Source organism: Rattus rattus, chromosome 1 (genome assembly GCF_011064425.1).
Source record: "Rattus rattus isolate New Zealand chromosome 1, Rrattus_CSIRO_v1, whole genome shotgun sequence".
NCBI lineage: Eukaryota > Metazoa > Chordata > Mammalia > Rodentia > Muridae > Rattus > Rattus rattus.
The window spans coordinates 5,437,582-5,454,680 of record NC_046154.1 but is presented as its reverse complement, the minus strand read 5'-3'; the positions used below and the strand labels follow the sequence as shown (position 1 = coordinate 5,454,680).

General features: G+C 49.8%; 1 protein-coding gene across 1 annotated transcript in view; it reads right to left on the bottom strand.

Moving 5' to 3' along the window:
* Prkcz (protein kinase C zeta) overlaps positions 1–17,099 on the bottom strand; it is a 111,758-nt gene that overhangs the window by 7,266 nt on the left and 87,393 nt on the right. Inside the window, exons 11-16 of the mRNA XM_032893433.1 lie at positions 7,295–7,381; positions 5,502–5,637; positions 5,202–5,289; positions 3,165–3,284; positions 2,390–2,469; positions 1,901–1,990 (exon numbers count right to left, since the gene is read on the bottom strand). Of these exons, the coding sequence (XP_032749324.1) occupies positions 1,901–1,990; positions 2,390–2,469; positions 3,165–3,284; positions 5,202–5,289; positions 5,502–5,637; positions 7,295–7,381 (601 nt within the window). The remainder of the gene's footprint in view (positions 1–1,900; positions 1,991–2,389; positions 2,470–3,164; positions 3,285–5,201; positions 5,290–5,501; positions 5,638–7,294; positions 7,382–17,099) is intronic.

Sequence of the window (17,099 nt, the reverse complement as noted above, 5' to 3'; positions counted from 1 at the left end):
GCAGTACCTCAGCAGGAGGGACGCAGAGTGACCATCTCAACATTTAGCATCCCCAAGAAACTAGACGTGAGTCCCGACAGACATGCTATGCAAGCTGCCCAATAACTTAGGAACCAGGAAGTGGGGTCCTACCCAAGTGACCATCAGTGGGCGAATGGACAAATGCATGGTCCATCTGTGCAATGCGACAGTAGGTAGCCATGAAGGCATGTGGCATGTGGCACGTATGTTGCCATGACAAGGATGAGCCTTGAAGATGCTTTACCAGGCAAAGGGTGACTGAGTGCAAGGCCACATACTAGCTGGGCCCCCTTTCAAGGGAGAGTTGAGAAACCTCAAGTTGCAAGTGGGTACAGCCAGGGAAGGGGAGGGTAAGGCGGGTGTGGCAACCCATGGCATGAGTCTCCTGGCAATAATGGCTCCATGCCCACTCTACTAAAAAGTTCAGTGCTATGTGTATGATGCAGTGGAAGACCTCCTCGGCCCCTCTTGCTGCTCAAAACCACTTGGCTGTCCAACCTAGAGTGAGCTGGGCTAGAATGAGACACTGTATCATATCCACTCAAGGATGATTAGGGAAATGAGACATTGTATCATATCTGCTCACAGATGGTGAGGGAAGACTGATTGGACATGAGGGTCTGGCTGCCACTGATGCCATGCAGGAGTGCAGGGGCAGGGGCAGGGGCAGGGGCAGGGGCAGGACTCAGATCCTGCAGGCTCAGATGAGGTGGACCCCAGTGAGGCAGGCTCAGAGGAGCAGCAAGGAGGATAGTGGCTAGGAGAGACAAGTAGAATTCTCCCTGTGCTTTGCTGAGGGATGTGTGAGGTCAGCACATGCCTCAGTGGAGGTGATGGGTTCCAAACGCTGGGGTAGGCTGTTGCCACTACTGAGCCTAGGCTAGGCAGTGGCTACATTGTGAAGATCTATGCTAGCAATAAAAGTATTGCTTCTCTCTGGTGCTACCTGAGCAAGGAGATGAAATTAAAAGCTCACAAAATGGGTTTTGAAGTATCTGACGGCTGGTGAGCTCCTGTGGCCAAGGTGAGGTGGTTCAGCAGGTAACAGCTCTTATTGCCAACGCAGAGAACCCGAGTTTTCCCCAGACTTAAATGGTGGAAGGAGAGAACTGACTCTCGGAAGTTGTCCTCTGACCTCCATGTGTGCGCGCACAAACGCACATAAATGCTAGAAAAAATGTTGACGCTCTGACCTCTGACTAGATACTTACACCTGAAAAAGGAAGAGAACCTGATGTTTTGACTAAGTAATAATGCAGCTCTAGATGAGTCATGGGTTGTGGGGTATCGTCTTTCCTGATTGCTTTCTGTCTCTATGGCCTGGCTCCCCCCCCCCATTCCTCCCAGTACCCACAGACACAAACAGTCCTGTGAATACAGTAACTGCTTGTGTATTGTGTGACAACATCCTGTTCTTCTTGGGGAAGGAATATGGCCATTGGTGCTGGCTGTGAGTCATCTGGAAGAATCAGGGTGGGGTTGTGGGGTTGTGGGGGGAGGGAGGGGATGAAGGTGTCCGCTGTCCCAGAGTTGGGCACGTTCTGGATCTACTCAATGGGCAAATCTTTAAACTTTTCTTCAAAGGGTGTATTTTATAGGTGACATTTCAGTGACTTTTCAATTCTTTAGTTTGAAACAAGTTGAAGTTTTTCTCCTAATATCAGGAATGGTCTCAGGTCAGAGCCAACGTCTGTGCTTGCTACCCTGCCCAGTAACTGGTGACAGCAGGATCAGGTTCTTGGCAGCATTGGAAAACCAACCATGACGCTACAGAAAATGACCAGATGCCGCGTACCAAGTACCCAAGTGCACACGGGCCCGTTCTACCATTAGATTGGCCCACCTCAAAGAAGGGGCACGGGTGACCCTTGAGGCTTACCAGGTCCCAGTCTATGCTTCGGAAGAAGGCGTGGGACTTGATGTCGGAAAACCCAGTCTGCGGCCGGCAGCCAAGCCTCTCTTTGGGATCCTGGGGGTCAGAGTTCAAACAAGGATGAGTTGGGACTCCTGAGGAAACCCCTGGTTCAACCTCAGCCCAAAGGGATGACCCAGCTTCCCTCACAGGAGTTCACTGTCTCCAGCTGTTTTCCTGTCCAGCTGGGTCTGACCTTCCCTCTGTTGGGGTTCCTTTCCTGGTGGGTTACTTTCTCACTGTTTGTTTTGCTATATCAATAAAAATCAAACTCAAACATCACAGAGCCCCAGTGCCAGGGCGGGTGATCAGCTGTACAGAACAGCTGGGGGTGGCTGACAGCTGGTAATAAACATCTTTAGTAGTGGAGGGACTCCTATCCACCCACTCCATCCCATGGGTAACCTGATCCCAGAGGGTCACAAGAGATGGTCTGTCACCACAGCCAAAGCGTACCTTATTTAAAAATCCTTTCAAGACGTGTGAGGCCTTGACAGACAGGAAACGAGGAATCCGAATTGGCTTTTCCAGGATAACTGTGAGGACAGGGGCCGGATGAGAAGACTCCTTGTCAGTGTTTGCTCTTCCTGGTAGCCTACAAGGTCCCTGAACCCTGTTCTTTTTTTCCCCCAGGGACAGAATGTTGGTATGTATCCAGACTGGTTTTGAACTCCTGACCTTCCTACCAGCCTCTTGAGTAACTGAGATTACAAGGCCATGTGACCCACACCTGGTTTGAGCCCCATTTCTAAGCCAGAGCTCATACTTGTAGCCCTGGAATCCATTCTTGTTCCAGAAAGCCTGCTGGGCCCTTCTAGGGACCTCCTGGTGGCACCCGGTTGCACTTATCACAGAGCCTTAGCTGTTCATGTACTACCTTTTGGTTGTAGGCATGTGGAGGACTCTGAACACTGGTCACCAGGGGGCGCCGAGGGACAGCCCTGAGGGGGCATATCAGTAGCTATTAACTCATCAGGAGCAAGGGGGGACCTGCACCGGCTACAAGGGAAAGCCCTGGGTGGGCAGAAGGGGGCTCTGGCTAAATCAGGGTATTTATTCTGTTTCTAGGTCACCTCACTTTATATTCTCTGCCAGAGGAATGGATTCGTAAGTGTTTGTATTGGTGCTGAGGCACAGCTCCAGTCGGGGCAACACACCATCCTTACCTCTGAGAGGGAAAGAAAGGGACATGCAGAGGCGGGAGGGAGTGGATACACCGTGGGCCACCAACCTTGGAAAAGGTAGTCTTCAGTATTCATGTCAGGGTTGTCTGTGATGATGTCAAAGGGGGAGCGCCCAGCCATCATCTCAAACATAAGGACACCCAGCGCCCACCAGTCCACGCTGAACCCTGTGGAAAAGCGGGCGGAATCACTAGGCAGGGGTTGGCTGGGAAGTGGCCAAGAGAGTCAGCATCCATCTCCCTGGGCAGCCAGACTGCCCTTCATTCACTGTGCTGGGCATCTGTGTCCAAAAAAAAGCTGTGATTCCTCATCTGCTCTGTGGGATACCTATGCTGTCCCTGGCCCTTCAGCTCTGCTGGGGCATCTCTGCTACACAAATTATCATCACTGTCGTCGTCATCATCAGCATCAGCATCATCATCATCATTATCATCATCATCACCACCGTCATCATCACCATCACCATCATCATCACCATTACCATCATCATCATCATCATCATCATCATCATCATCATCATCACCATCATCTAGAGATAGTCTCTTGCTATGTAGTCCAGGCTGGCCTTGAACTTGTGAGTCCCCTGTCTCAGCTTCCTAGTGCATGGCACCAGAACTGATAGAGTTTTCTCCTGATTTGATTTAAAGTTACAAAGCCTGCCTCTCACTGAGGAATGTGGCTCAGTGGTAAAGAACTTTGTTCACATGTGCAAAGCACATGTTTCACCCCCACTGCCAAAACACACAGAACTCACAGAACCCCTCTGAGATGAGAAAACACTGCTACAATTTCCTCTTTATTCATTCACTACTTTTTCTTTTTTAGATTTATTTATTCATTTTATATATATAAGTACACTGTTGATCTCTTCAGACACACTAGAAAAGGGCATCAGATCCTATTACAGATGGTTGTAGGACACCATGTATTTGGTGGGATTTGAACTCAGGACCTCTGGAAGAGCAGTCAGTGCTCTTAACTGCTGAGCCATCTCTCCAGTCCGTTTGTTTGTTTTTTTGTTTTGTGACAGGGCTTCTTTTTTTTTTTTTTTTTTTTTTTTTTTTTTTTGGAGCTGGGGATCGAACCCAGGGCCTTGCGCTTCCTAGGGCAAGCCTCTGCCACTGAGCTAAATCCCCAACCCCGTGACAGGGCTTCTTTTTGTAGACCTGGTTGTCCAGGAACTAACTCTATAGACCAGGCTGGCCTCGAACTCAAGAGAGCTGCCTGACCCTGCTCCCTGATGCTGGGATTAAAAGTATGGGCCAATGCTGCCTGCCTGCCTGCCTGCCTGCCTTTCTTTTTCTAATGTTCAAATGCTAAGTTTTTTTAGGCAGCAGGAGGATTAGCCTTCAGTCTTGCCTGGCCATCCCCTACCATCTCTGAAACAGTCCCCCTGCTCCAGCACACACAGAAATAGGGTCAGTTAGAACCCTGTCATGTTCTAGACTGATTTCTGCCTCTAGTCTTTCCTTCTCTGGTTACTGAGCAACTTCAAGTGAAGCAGCTTCCAGGAACCCAGTCATTCTCTTGGATCGGTGACCCACACACGCTGCCTGCCACACACTCATTTATGTGATGGTGTATTTATGACCGGTTTCGCCGGTCACCGTCACGAGTCAGGGATAGACAACTCATGCCTGTAATCCCACCTGCACAGCAGGACACACACTGCATGCTACATACCCTCCTCCATTACATGCATGTACATGTACCTGTATATGTATGCCCCACCCCAGGTGCATGTGACTGTTTCCACCAAGAGAAGGAGTGGAAGTACATTGTCATGTCTACGGGGTCCCCTAGATCTGGATCCTGACGAGGGCACTTTTGCCATTCCCAAGGGCGCTTTGTTTCTTCCACATATGCATGGCCAGTGGCTATCAGCTTAGGGGTGCTGTGACCCCACCTGGGTCTGCTTGTCTTTGCTTCATGTTCCCTTTTTTCCTCCCTGGCCTTAGGGACTCCTCAGGGAGAGGAATGTTATTTGTCATCTGGTGGCCCTCAGGAGGTATGCAGGGGATAATCATCTGGGTTCCCGCTCTGAGTGAAGTCACCAGCTGGGGAGACTTCTGGATCACACTCACCGTACTCTTCTCCTCGCAGGATTTCGGGGGCGATATAGTTCGGGGTTCCACAAAAAGTGCTTGTTGTGTCGCCGGGGCCTAGGCCTTCCTGTGGGGACAGAGTGACCAGGAGGGTAAATCTCACACGGAGTAGCTCTCCAGTGATTCTCCACTGTCAACCAGAAAACTGACATAGAGTTACAGGCCTGGGTGCCTCAGTATGGCCACCACTGAGCTAATGCCTCGTCAGGGAATACTTCTGCAGGATGCCAAGGGCACACACAGGCAATCGATTTGCGGGGGGACAGACGAGGTGGGCACCTTGCACATGCCGTAGTCCGTCAGCTTAATGTGTCCATCGGCATCGAGGAGGACGTTGTCCAGTTTTAGGTCCCGGTAGATGATCCCTCTCTCGTGTAGGAAGTTGAGAGCGATACAGATCTCGGCAGCATAGAACCTGAGGTGGGGGGCATTCTGTAGTCAGTAGAGGGACAATGGCAGGCAGCCAGACAGGAGCCCCGTGAGGTATCCTGGTCCTCACTGGGGAGATGCGAGTGTAGATTGTAGTGAGATCCACTTCCTGCCCACCACAGCCAGAGTAAGTGAAGAGAACTCGGGACCCTGGACGCCCCGTGTGTGGTTGGTGGGAATGAAACCCTCAGAACATGAAAGCTAGGGTTGTGTGCAGCTCAGTGGGAAAGCTCCTGCCTTGCTTACATAAGTACTAGGACAAACAAGCAAATAAGCATGAAAAACAGAAAGGTGCGTATCACACTAATGCATGCATGCCTGAGGCTGGAGACAGCAGAGGAGGCCCAGTAGTAACAGTGAATATGAGGAAATGCTGCTATGATATCCATTACCCTGTATCCATGTTTTAAAAACCGAAGGGAGGGGTTGGGGATTTAGCTCAGGGGTAGAGCGCTTGCCTAGCAAGTGCAAGGCCCTGGGTTCGGTCCCCAGCTCCGAAAAAAAAAAAAAAGAAAAAAAAAAAAAAAAAACGAAGGGAAAAAAAATGGAAGTGGGGTCTCAAGCCATGTTGAACGCCTATGCCTGTAGCAATCTTATTCATAAAAGCTAAAACAGGGAAGTAATGGATAAAGGAAGCACGGGTAAGGTGGAGTGGCTCATGCTTGCAGGTTTGAGGCAGGTCTGGGTCACACAGTAAATCCCACTGAAGAGGAAGAAAGGGAAGAGGAATGGGGATGGGGAGAGAGTAGGCCCTCGGTGCAACGGAATATTACCCAACCTTTGAAAGGAAAGGGTTTCCAACAGGCCGCATGGCGAATCAGGAAGACGACATCATGCCAAGTCAAATATACAAGAAAACAGATAATCCAGGATTCCACTCAGGGCACTCTCTGGGATCAGACAGGAGGGATGGAGATGAGGAGCCTTGGAATCAGCATTCCAATGTGAGATGGCAAGGAGTCATTTGCTGTCTCTGCCCCCTTTCCCTAAAAGTAGCCTCGGTGACTCACAGGACTTCATACGGGGAAAACTAAGTAGGAAGGGGCCATCGAGGAGAAGCTGAGGACAGAGGGCTGGATGGCATCTGTCCAAGGCCAGAAACGGAACCGGGGACTCTCTCCTGATGCTAGTCAAGGTCTTCTGTATTCTAGCGCTGAGGGAATGTGGACTTTACAGGGAAGAGGACAAAGCCAAGATGTCACAGTTGTAAAAACAAGACAGCCGGGAGCCTGGCCTCTTGGGCGAGGGGCTTCCACTGAAAGTCTAGGGAGGGACCGGTCTTGGGTGCAAAGCTCCCAAGATTCTCCCAGAGGCTTTGGATTTTCTTTTCTTTTTTTAAAAAAAGGTTTATTTATTTATTGTATTATGTGAGTACATGGTCACTGTCTTCACACACACCAGAAGAGGGCATAGGATCCCATTACAGATGGTTGTGAGCCACCATGTGGTTGCTGGGAATTGAACTCAGGACCTCTGGAAGAGCAGCCAGTGCTCTTAACCTCTGAGCCATCTCTCCAGCCCCCTTAGATTTTCTTATACCACGGCAAGGTCTCAACTTTGCCACCTTCTGCCCGAATCTCGCCCCCTCTTCTCACTGCTGGCCTTCTGAGGAAATCCCCAGGCCACGCTCCTTTTGGACTCACCTGGCGTGTTCCTCTGGAAGCTTCCTCTGCCTCTGCATGTGGAACATGAGGTCCCCCCCGTTGACATACTCGATGACCAGGAACAACCTGGCGGGAGAGAAGGGCAATGGATCAGGGACCGAAACCACCCTGAAATATGCTGTAGGCAAGGTACCACCAACGAGGCCGGAGTGTGTGGAACCTCCGTGGGGGTTGTGAGTCATCCCAGGTGCTGACCTGCTGCCTCTTACAGAGATTCATAAGTGAACAAAGCAAAGAGGTGATGGGCCACCCGGGAGCTCCTGGGGTCAGGGAAAACGTCAAGGTTGAAAGGGAGGTTGAGGCTGAGTTTGGCTTTGAACCAGTGAGGTGTGAGGCATGATTTCAGATGCTGACATTTGGGGTCTAAAGCTGTGTTAGATGATAGATGTGGCTTCATCACGTGATGCCAAGGTAGGGCACTGTTTTTAGAAAATAAGGAATAAGGACTTAGTCTGGGCAGTGGCGGTGCACTCCTTTATGAGGTTTTATTTTCTTTTCTTTTCTTTTTTTTTTTTTTTCAGAGCTGGGGACCAAACCCAGGGCCTTGCACTTGCTAGGCAAGCGCTCTACCACTGAGCCAAATCCCCAACCCCTGGTGCACTCCTTTAATCCCAGCACTCGGGAGGCAGGGGCAGGCAGATCTTTATGAGTTTGAGGCCAGCCTGGTCTGCAGGAGTGAGTTCTAGGACAGCCAGGGCTCCACTGAGAAACCCTGTCCTGAAAAAGACAAATCAACAAACACAGAAACAAAGAGATAGACTTGGGCGTCACTTGCCTATTGGTTCATCTCTGTATTCCCAATGGTGCTAGGTCTGTTTTAGGGGTTAAAAACAATAGGCCACGATAAGGCAGAGATGGAGGCCAGAGGCCCTGGGATCAAGGATAGGAGAATAAGTGACCAAACATGAAGCAGAGGATTGATGGAGCACGGGGAGGACCAGAGCACGGGGAGGACTGATGGAGCCCGGGGAGGACTGATGGAGCATGAGGAGGACTGAAGGAGCACAGGGAGGACTGATGGAGCATGGGGAGGACTGATGGAGCATGAGGAGGACTGATGGAGCATGAGGAGGACTGAAGGAGCACAGGGAGGACTGATGGAGCATGGGGAGGACTGATGGAGCATGAGGAGGACTGATGGAGCATGAGGAGGACTGAAGGAGCACAGGGAGGACTGATGGAGCATGGGGAGGACTGATGGAGCCCGGGGAGGGAGGAGCATGGGGAGGACTGAAGGAGCATGGGGAGGACTGAAGGAGCATGGGGAGGACTGAAGGAGCACAGGGAGGACTGATGGAGCATGGGATGAGGAGAGAGCAAAGAGCTGTGGGGCCATCCTGGATCAGAGGGACAAAGAGGGGATCTATGGGCCAGGTGCCCAGGCTAAGTATAGGGCAGGTGAGCATATCAGGGGAACACTGTTTAAGGGTTGACAGCTCTAACTTCTGTATATTGATGGACCCCCAGGAACATGTAAATGGGCAAGATCAGGAACCATAGTTGTGCCTGTCCATCTGCTGAGAGGGAGTCTGTGTGGATCAGGGAGAAGAAAATGAGGAGGAGCAAGGCTTGACTGAAAGGAATTGCCAGTAGCTAGGTATCAGGGAAGCGGGATAAGAAAGGGTGGGGCTGACATAGTAGGTCCAGAGGGAGGTGGTCATGATTCGATGAGTCTGAGACAGTAGCAGCCCAGCAGTTGGGTGAGTGGAGAGGCAGCAGGGGTCAGGCAGAGGTCAAGTCTGAGCTTTGTGGATAAATTTTTGAGTTTAGGAACTGGGCTTTAGCACACAGCAACCCCCTCCTCCCCCCAACCCCCCTGCGTCTCCAAACACTGGCCATGTGGTTTCTTTAACTAATAAGATCTTTGCTGCATTTAATAAGACTTAATTTTCAAAATTCAATTCATGATAATTTCCCGAGATGCCCTGTTGAGGGCACCTTGGGGACATATGGGTTGGCAGCTCATGTTTGCCTGGACTGTTTGCCTTTGGAAATGTTTATTTGCAGTTTGTTGCTCATGGTGATTTTGCCCACCAGCATGGGAGCCAGTGTGGGAAGGATCTTGCTTGATCCTTCCTCTCCTGGCTCTTGCAACAGCTCTTAGCACGCTGGACTGAACTTCACTGGTTAACCATGAATCTGTGAGCAGATTTCTGAATTCAGCCTCCATAGCTCTGGCAAGAAGCCAGGGAAGACAGGAAAACTGACACAGCAAGTTAACAGGCTATAAAATACTCACCAAATTTTAAATTACATACTTACAAGAGGAACAATCCCTACTATGTGGAAATCAGAACAAAAGCCCTCAGCACCAGAGAAGGAGCCATGTATTTCTCCTAGGCAAGGCACCCCCAGGTGTCCTGGTCCTGAAGAAAGTTTTGCTATATTTTTATTAGGGCCGAGACAACTTTCTCTGGTCTTATCCATCTTTCTAGCCTCTATGGGATAAGTCTTCCACAAAATCCTTTGCTTTCCCTCAGGGAGTCACTGGTCTGCTCCCGTCCATTTTGTAAGTAAAGTTTTATTGAAACACAGCCAGCCTCATTATATATATTGTTGCCTCTTGATATTCGTGGGCGATCAACTGCAGGACCCTTGTCAGTGACCAAAATCACTGTGGCTCAACCCTGTATATAAAAAGGACCCTTTGCTACAGTGTAAACCATCTCTGGATTGTTCACAATGCTCAACAGGAGAGAAAACTATGCACATTGTTACCTTGTATTGTTAGGGAATGACTGCAAGGAAAGTCAAATTATGCACTATGTTTCTCTGTATTGTTAGGGAACACCAAGGAAAGTCAGAACCTGAGTCTGGAATACAGCTCAGTGGTAGAGTGCTTGCCTAGCATATGTGGGACCAGGATTCCACCTCAGCACCTCACATGTCAGTACATGTTCAGTACAGACAAGGTCCCCCACAAGGAGTTTTGACACATCCTGGCCAGAGGAGAACCCAGAGTACAAGGCAGAACTGGTGCACTGCAACTGTGGTTCCACGAAAGCGAAGCTGTCTGCTATCTGGCCCTTATGCAGGTAGCCTCCCTGGTGCAGACAAACAGAAAACACAACTCTGGGTCATGAAGAGCTCTACCTATGTACCTCCAAGTGTCCACACAATGACCAGGGCTCCGTGGGAGGCGGGTCCCATGATGCTTGTCAGATTCCACGACGTGTCTAACACCTCAAAATTAGTCAAAGGTATCTCTTTAAAACTCCCTGGGTGACTGCAAAGCACAGATATTTCCCCCACATACCAGGAATCACAAACTTATGGGTCCTGCCATGGAGGAGGAGCTGTGCCCCTTCCTCAGGTGCCAATACTTCTAACTTATGCATTGGTGATGATGGCTTCCATTAATAGGGAGAAACCGGCAACTTTAGAAAACAGGTGCACCCTAACCTGAACCCCACAAAACCCCACAAGTGTAAAACGAACGGCATCATCTCTGTCTAGAGGCCACGGTAAGTTCGTGCATGGGCCATTTCTGTACGGGGCTGGCTCTGAGGGAATCCGCTAATAGTGGTGGATCTCTCTTCCCTTCCCTCCCTCTCACAACACAAACCAGGCTGGACTTGAAGTTTGATCCTCCTGCCTTGGCCTCCTGAGTGCTGGAATTACAGGTATGCACCATTATGCCTAGCTTCCTTTCATTTATTTTGTGGTGTGTGTGTGTGTGTGTGTGTGTGTGGTGTGGCATGTCTAGGGTATAGCTGCTACAGCATTCACGTGAAGCTCAGAGACAAGTTTCAGGGGTCAGTTCTCTCCTTCTACCGAGTCAGGTGGTCGGGAGTGGAGCAACTGCCTTCATCCCCTAAGCCATCTTTGCTGCCCTGCAGCTTTCTGATTCTGTTATGAAAGCAGCGGTGAAACTAAATAGATTGTTTTTTCTTGTAGGGGAGAGGCCTAGAGACAAAACCTTGGCACTATTTTTGGCATTTCTTCAAAGCAGAAATCCCGCAGGAGGACCACGTGAGCTGCTCTGTAGGTGACTTGGGTTGGCTTGGGTGTATGTGGCTGTGACAATACAAGGTCACATCTGCTCCCGCAGTTTTTCTCTGTGTGCTTGGCAGACACTTCCCACGCAGAGTTCCTTAGCCTCGGGTTTTGTCTTGTGCCATGCCTACGTTTCTCAGCCAGGTTGAAGACAACACCTGTGCTCAGACTTATGCACAGGTGTGTGCACAGGTGTATGCACAGGTGTCTGTGGGTCAGGCAATTGAGCACCTGTCACTGTCTACAGTCCTTTTGGTCATATAGCCATACCAACCCCTAAGGGGACAGGGGCCTGGCAGAGCCCCTCAACACTTCTAAAGTCAGCAAGCAAGTAAGTTAATGAAAGGAAGCGGGTTGGGGATTTAGCTCAGCGGTAGAGCGCTTGCCTAGGAAGCGCAAGGCCCTGGGTTCGGTCCCCAGCTCCGAAAAAAAAAACCAAAAAAAAAAAAAAAAAAACCACATTTCTTTGGGGCTGGAGAGATGGCTCAGTGGTTAAGAGCACTGACTGCTCTTCCAGAGGTCCTGAGTTCAAATCCCAGCAACCACATGGTGGCTCACAACCATCTGTAATTGGATCTGATGCCCTCTTCTGGTGTGTCTGAAGACAGCGACAGTGTATTCACACATAAAATAAATAAATCTTTAAAAAAAAAAAAAAAAAAAAAAAAGGAAGCAAGTTAATGGCTCAGATGGTGGATATTATCACTTATTCTTAAGAAGACATGCAAAAGTTACTAAGAACCAGCAGAAATGGATCCATCCACCTGGGCAAAGGGAGAAAGGGCAGAAAGAGAAGCAGTAGGCTTCACGGTCCAGGGCCAGAGAGAGCTGCAGGTAGTGACCAAGCTCACTGCTCCCCTAATCAGGAGATGACCCAGAGAAAGAGGGACCCTTTAGGACCACTGCTCCTACTTCCCAGGCCTGACCTTGGCCCAGAGAGAAAACCTGATGGAACAGGACAATGTGGGGATGATCAAGAAGTAATGAGAGCCTGGGCCTGGCTGGCTGGCCTTGTGTTTTTGTGTGTGTGTGTGTTAGAGAGAGAGAGAGGGAAACAGTGTGTGTATGAGAGAGACAGAGACAGAGAGACAGAGACTGTGTGTATGTGAGAGAGAGACAGACAGGGAGAGAGTGTTAAAGAGAGACACAGTCACACACACAGAGAGACACACACAGACAGAAACAGATAGTAAGAATGTTAAAAGAGAGAGACACAGAGAGATACTAAGAGAGAAAGAGACAGGGAGACAGAGAGGGGGGAGAGTGTTAAAGACAGACAGACAGACACACACAGAGTGTTAAAGAGAGACAGAGATACACGGAGAGATAGATAGTAAGAATGCTAAAGACAGAGACACAGAGACAGACAGAGAGGGAGACACACACACACAGAGACAGAGACACAGACAAGGAAACAGGGAGGGAGAGAGAGACAGAGATACAGGGACAGGGAGACAGAGTGTTAAAGAGAGTCAGAGACAGAGAGAGACAGAGAGAGAGAGAATGTTAAAGTAGCCAAGGAAGGTCTTGAGGTCTTGAACTCTGACCTGCCTCTGCCTCCAGAGTGCTGGGATTATAGGAACACACCGCCATGTCCTGCCATGCACATCGCTTACATTCGTCTATGGCTTTTGGGCCAGAGAGCACAGCCACAATGAAGACTGCCCAGTCGAGAGGGTTAAATCAGTCATGAGACACATCTATCCCCAAGTGACACCATGACCTAGTCTGTATGAGCTGTGATAATCAGGAGCAGAGATGTAATGACAGGTTCTCAGATCATATCCCTGTTGTCAAGACCTTGGGTTACACCAGTTTTCTGGTCATTTGAGAAAGGCTGCTAACTCTCAGTAAAATAGTAACCATGATACAAAAGTTTTGATGGCCTGCACTCTCTAGAACTCATTTACTCCCCAAACCAGGAGGTAAATTCTGCCATTTTCCTGATTATATGGAGAGAGACAGGAGACACCAAAGTGTATGTAGAACTGATGTCAGACAGCCTACAGAGGAAATGGAGATCTCATACCCAGGTCCTGCCTCTGCTCTCAACAGAAGGTCCCACCCAGTAGCTGACAGAAAAGGGCACGGAGGAGAAGGACATGATAGAGTCAGCCTAGACGCCAGTTGGCATAACAGAGAACAAGGGACCAGACCCACAACTGAGGCCTAAGAGAACAGAGATGAGGCTCAAACCCTGCCACTCCAAGGACACAAACCAGGAGCTGTGTACAGTGCGAAGGAGAGACTCAGACTCCAGTTTCCTGACCCAGAAAAGGCTCTGTGAAGAAAGGTGTGGAGAAGGCAAGGAAACCTGATTCAGCTGGTCCAACGAGAGGATTTTTATTTTGTTCGAAGAAATCGTCTACGGGGTAGGGAAGGGGGCTAACTGGCTTGGGTGTCCTCAGGAACAGAATCAGAGTATGCCATGAATGGCCTGTCAGTGTGGCTCAGAGCGGGGGGGGGGGTAGATGGGGGGGGTTGGTCCTTACATACCATGGTGTACGAGCCCTGCACTCTGCCCAGAGTCAGAAAGTATCAGAGAAACTGGGCAACAGGAGGAAACAACTGAATGGCTGGGGAGAACGTTAACCATCTCGAAGTCCAAAGGCAGGAAGGCATTGAGGAAAATTCCCATAGGCACCTACAAAGAGGTAATCCTGGGCCTGTGGCTCAGAAGTGCCCATCTGCCAAGTCTGAGGCTCTAGCCTCCATCCTTAGTAATACACCAAAAAGGGGAGGGGGCTGGAAAGGTGGCTTAGTGATTACGAGTGTATATTTCTTTAGCACAGACAGAAGCTCAGTTCCCAACACCCTCATGTAACTCCAGCTCCAGGGGATCTGCTGCCCTCTTCTGGCCTCAGAAGGCATCTGCACACACACACATACATACAAATATGACATAAAACCAGTTGGAGCTGATAAATTCCAGTAGTATTTAGGATTTTCCACAGAATAAAATAGATAGAATAAAGATTACATGAGGAAACACAGAAATAATCATGAAAAAGTCCTAACTAGCAGCAGAATTTGAGGCACATGTCAGACTAACACAGGACACGGCTTCCTCCAGTGTCCAAGGACAGTCTAGCATTAGGACCACCCAACAGTGTTTAGGTGACATAGTTCACTTCAGGAGGCCCCAGCGAGTGAAAATCCAGCTGTCTTCAGAACTGGGGACCTTCTGAGGGCAAAATGATCTTTTTTTGGGGGGGGGGGCTTTACATGTGTATTTGTGTGTGTGTTTGTAATACATTCATATGCATGCTTGCACATGTGTTTGGAGATCTGAAGTTGATGTTGCGAATCTTCCTCTACAGCTCTCTCACCTGATTCATAGAGGCAGGGTCTCTCAATCAAACACCAATCTCACTGATTGGTACGGCTCTTGCTCGATAGCCAGCTTGCTTCGGAGATCCCCTGACTCCTCCACTTTTCCAAGGCTGGAACTAGAATTACAGCCCTACCCAACATTTCCATGGGTTCGGGGATCCAATATTCAGTCTTCTCTGTCTGCTGTGCCATCTCCCCAGCCCACGTAGATTTCCTGACAAGATAAATACTTTTCTGAGCCAGGACTTTGGGTGGCCAGGTCTAGGATTAGGAGGGATGGTTCTTGTCTCTTAAAACGGTACCCACAGCAGCAGTTCTACTGTTAACCAGAACTCAGGGCCATGAGCGGACGCTCTCTATTGTCCCTTCAGCCCCATACAAAAGCACATCTGTCTGAGAGGAAATAAGGGTTTGGTTCTCTCCTCTCTTCTCCCACCCCTCTCTCTCCCCACCTCCCACCCCCTTTCTGTTTGCCTTCCTTAGCTCTCCTTTTCTGATGGCATGTGACTCATGCTTGTGGCTGGCACTGTGCCATCTCAGGATTCAATCTTGTAAGGAAGAGGACCATGCTGATCACTCTTGCCAGTCACCTAGAGGGGGAGCGGCCTGGTTAGCATTCCCAGCCTGAGGGAGATGAGGCATAAACCCTGTGGGGGAGTGCAATGTCTGTCTCAAAAAAAAAAAAAAAAAAAACAAAAAAACGTGGAGGGGTGTTTGAGAAACACACTTGAAGTCAACGTCACAGGCAAGTACGCCAGCATACACACACACAGGTCCCCCACACCCACAGAACAGGCAAAGACAAAGAACTAGGGTGTGGCTCGGTGGTAGCACACCCGCTTTGAACACGAAAAGTCCTAGGTTTGACCCTGTACATCAACCAATAAACGAGAGAAAGTTGAATGGTAGCCATGGTAGCACACGTGTGCCTGTGAACCTGGCACAGCAGATGGAGCCAGGAGAATAGAAAGTTTCGGAAACAGCTACATAGTAACACTCTCTGGAGAGAAAGGAAGAGGGGGGTGGGGGAGAAGAAAATAGACTTTCAGGGCTGATCCCGAGAGTCAATTTAACAAAAGGAGTCCCACATCCTTGTGAACCCAGGCACTGTCCCCAGGGCAAGGCAGAACGTAGCAGGAAGGGTGTTCGGCTCCGAGGGGAGTGGAGGGGAGGGAGGGAGGGAGGGAGGGAGGGAGGGAGGAGAGGAGGAGAGAGAGAGAGAGAGAGAGAGAGAGAGAGAGAGGTATGTTACCATCTCATGCCCACCCATGATAGGACAATCACCTTTAGGTCTGTCAGTCAAAGCCACTGGCTCAAGAATTTGGCTATGGAGAATGTGACCTGACTTATTCCCACCTCCAGCAATATACCCAAGAGTCGCCTGTCACTTCCTAGCTGGAGTAGACAGCTCTCTCACGGATAGGGGAGGGCACACCCTAATGGGAGAAACACCTGTGTTATCATTCAGTGGACATAGCTATGTCCCAGGGTCCCAAGGGTCCTTTTGCTGTCCAGGGCTTCCTGATGACTCACCATAGCTATCCGGTGTTCTTTTATTTTTTAATTTTTTTTATTTTCCGGTGTTCTTAAGATGGCACCGGAGAGCTAACATTTAACAAATGCATCTGAGTGAGTGGCAGTTCACCTGCCCTGGAACTACCTTTCTCCCTGGAGGTCCCAGTTTGAACTACCTTGCTCTGGACCCCTGGCCCAGGCCTGCCTAAGCCGCCAGAGCTGTGTTCTTCAGTAAGAGGCTGCTGGGCTTGCATGGCAACCATTTCAGTGAGTTGGGATGGTACACTATTAGCATGAAGGCTGACGTGGCTCCCACGCTGAGCTCCACGCTGTCACTCAACACGGGCTCTTTCCAATCTGGGCTCTAGTGTGACACGGTGAGTGACAAGAGCCTGAGTCATCTTCCCTCTCTCTCAGGGGCTCTGAGTGAGTCTTGCCAAGTTCACAGCAATTTTGGGCCCTGGTGAAAAACTCTTGAGGCCACAGCCCCTCCAAACTGCATGGGGGAAAGTGGTTCTGAGGACCATGCCTGGTCACTCTGCTCACTCTAAGTCACCTTCTCACTTGCTATAATGACCACACCCAATGGCTCTCCTTCCCATATCCAGCCTAGCTCTGCCCAGCAGTTAATGGCTGCTTGGTTTGCTCCTGAAGGACTAGGTGGGCTCCTTGCATCAGGGGACTTTCCCCTTCCTCTTACTAATAACGAGGGATAAGCCAAAGTCTCTCTCAGATCACCTGCCCCTCCTGCAGCTGCTCAGTTCTGAGGTGCTATCCGGCTGTGGACACAAGGACCTTCCTCACTCCCATGGCCTGATCAGGTGTGCCAGCCTTCTGGGGCTACTCTTGATAGATCTGTGACCTGTTCTGGGGGGGATTATGTCCTGCTCTCAGAGGAAAAGCTCTCTCCATCTCCAGTGCTGTGGTAGATTTTATGGGT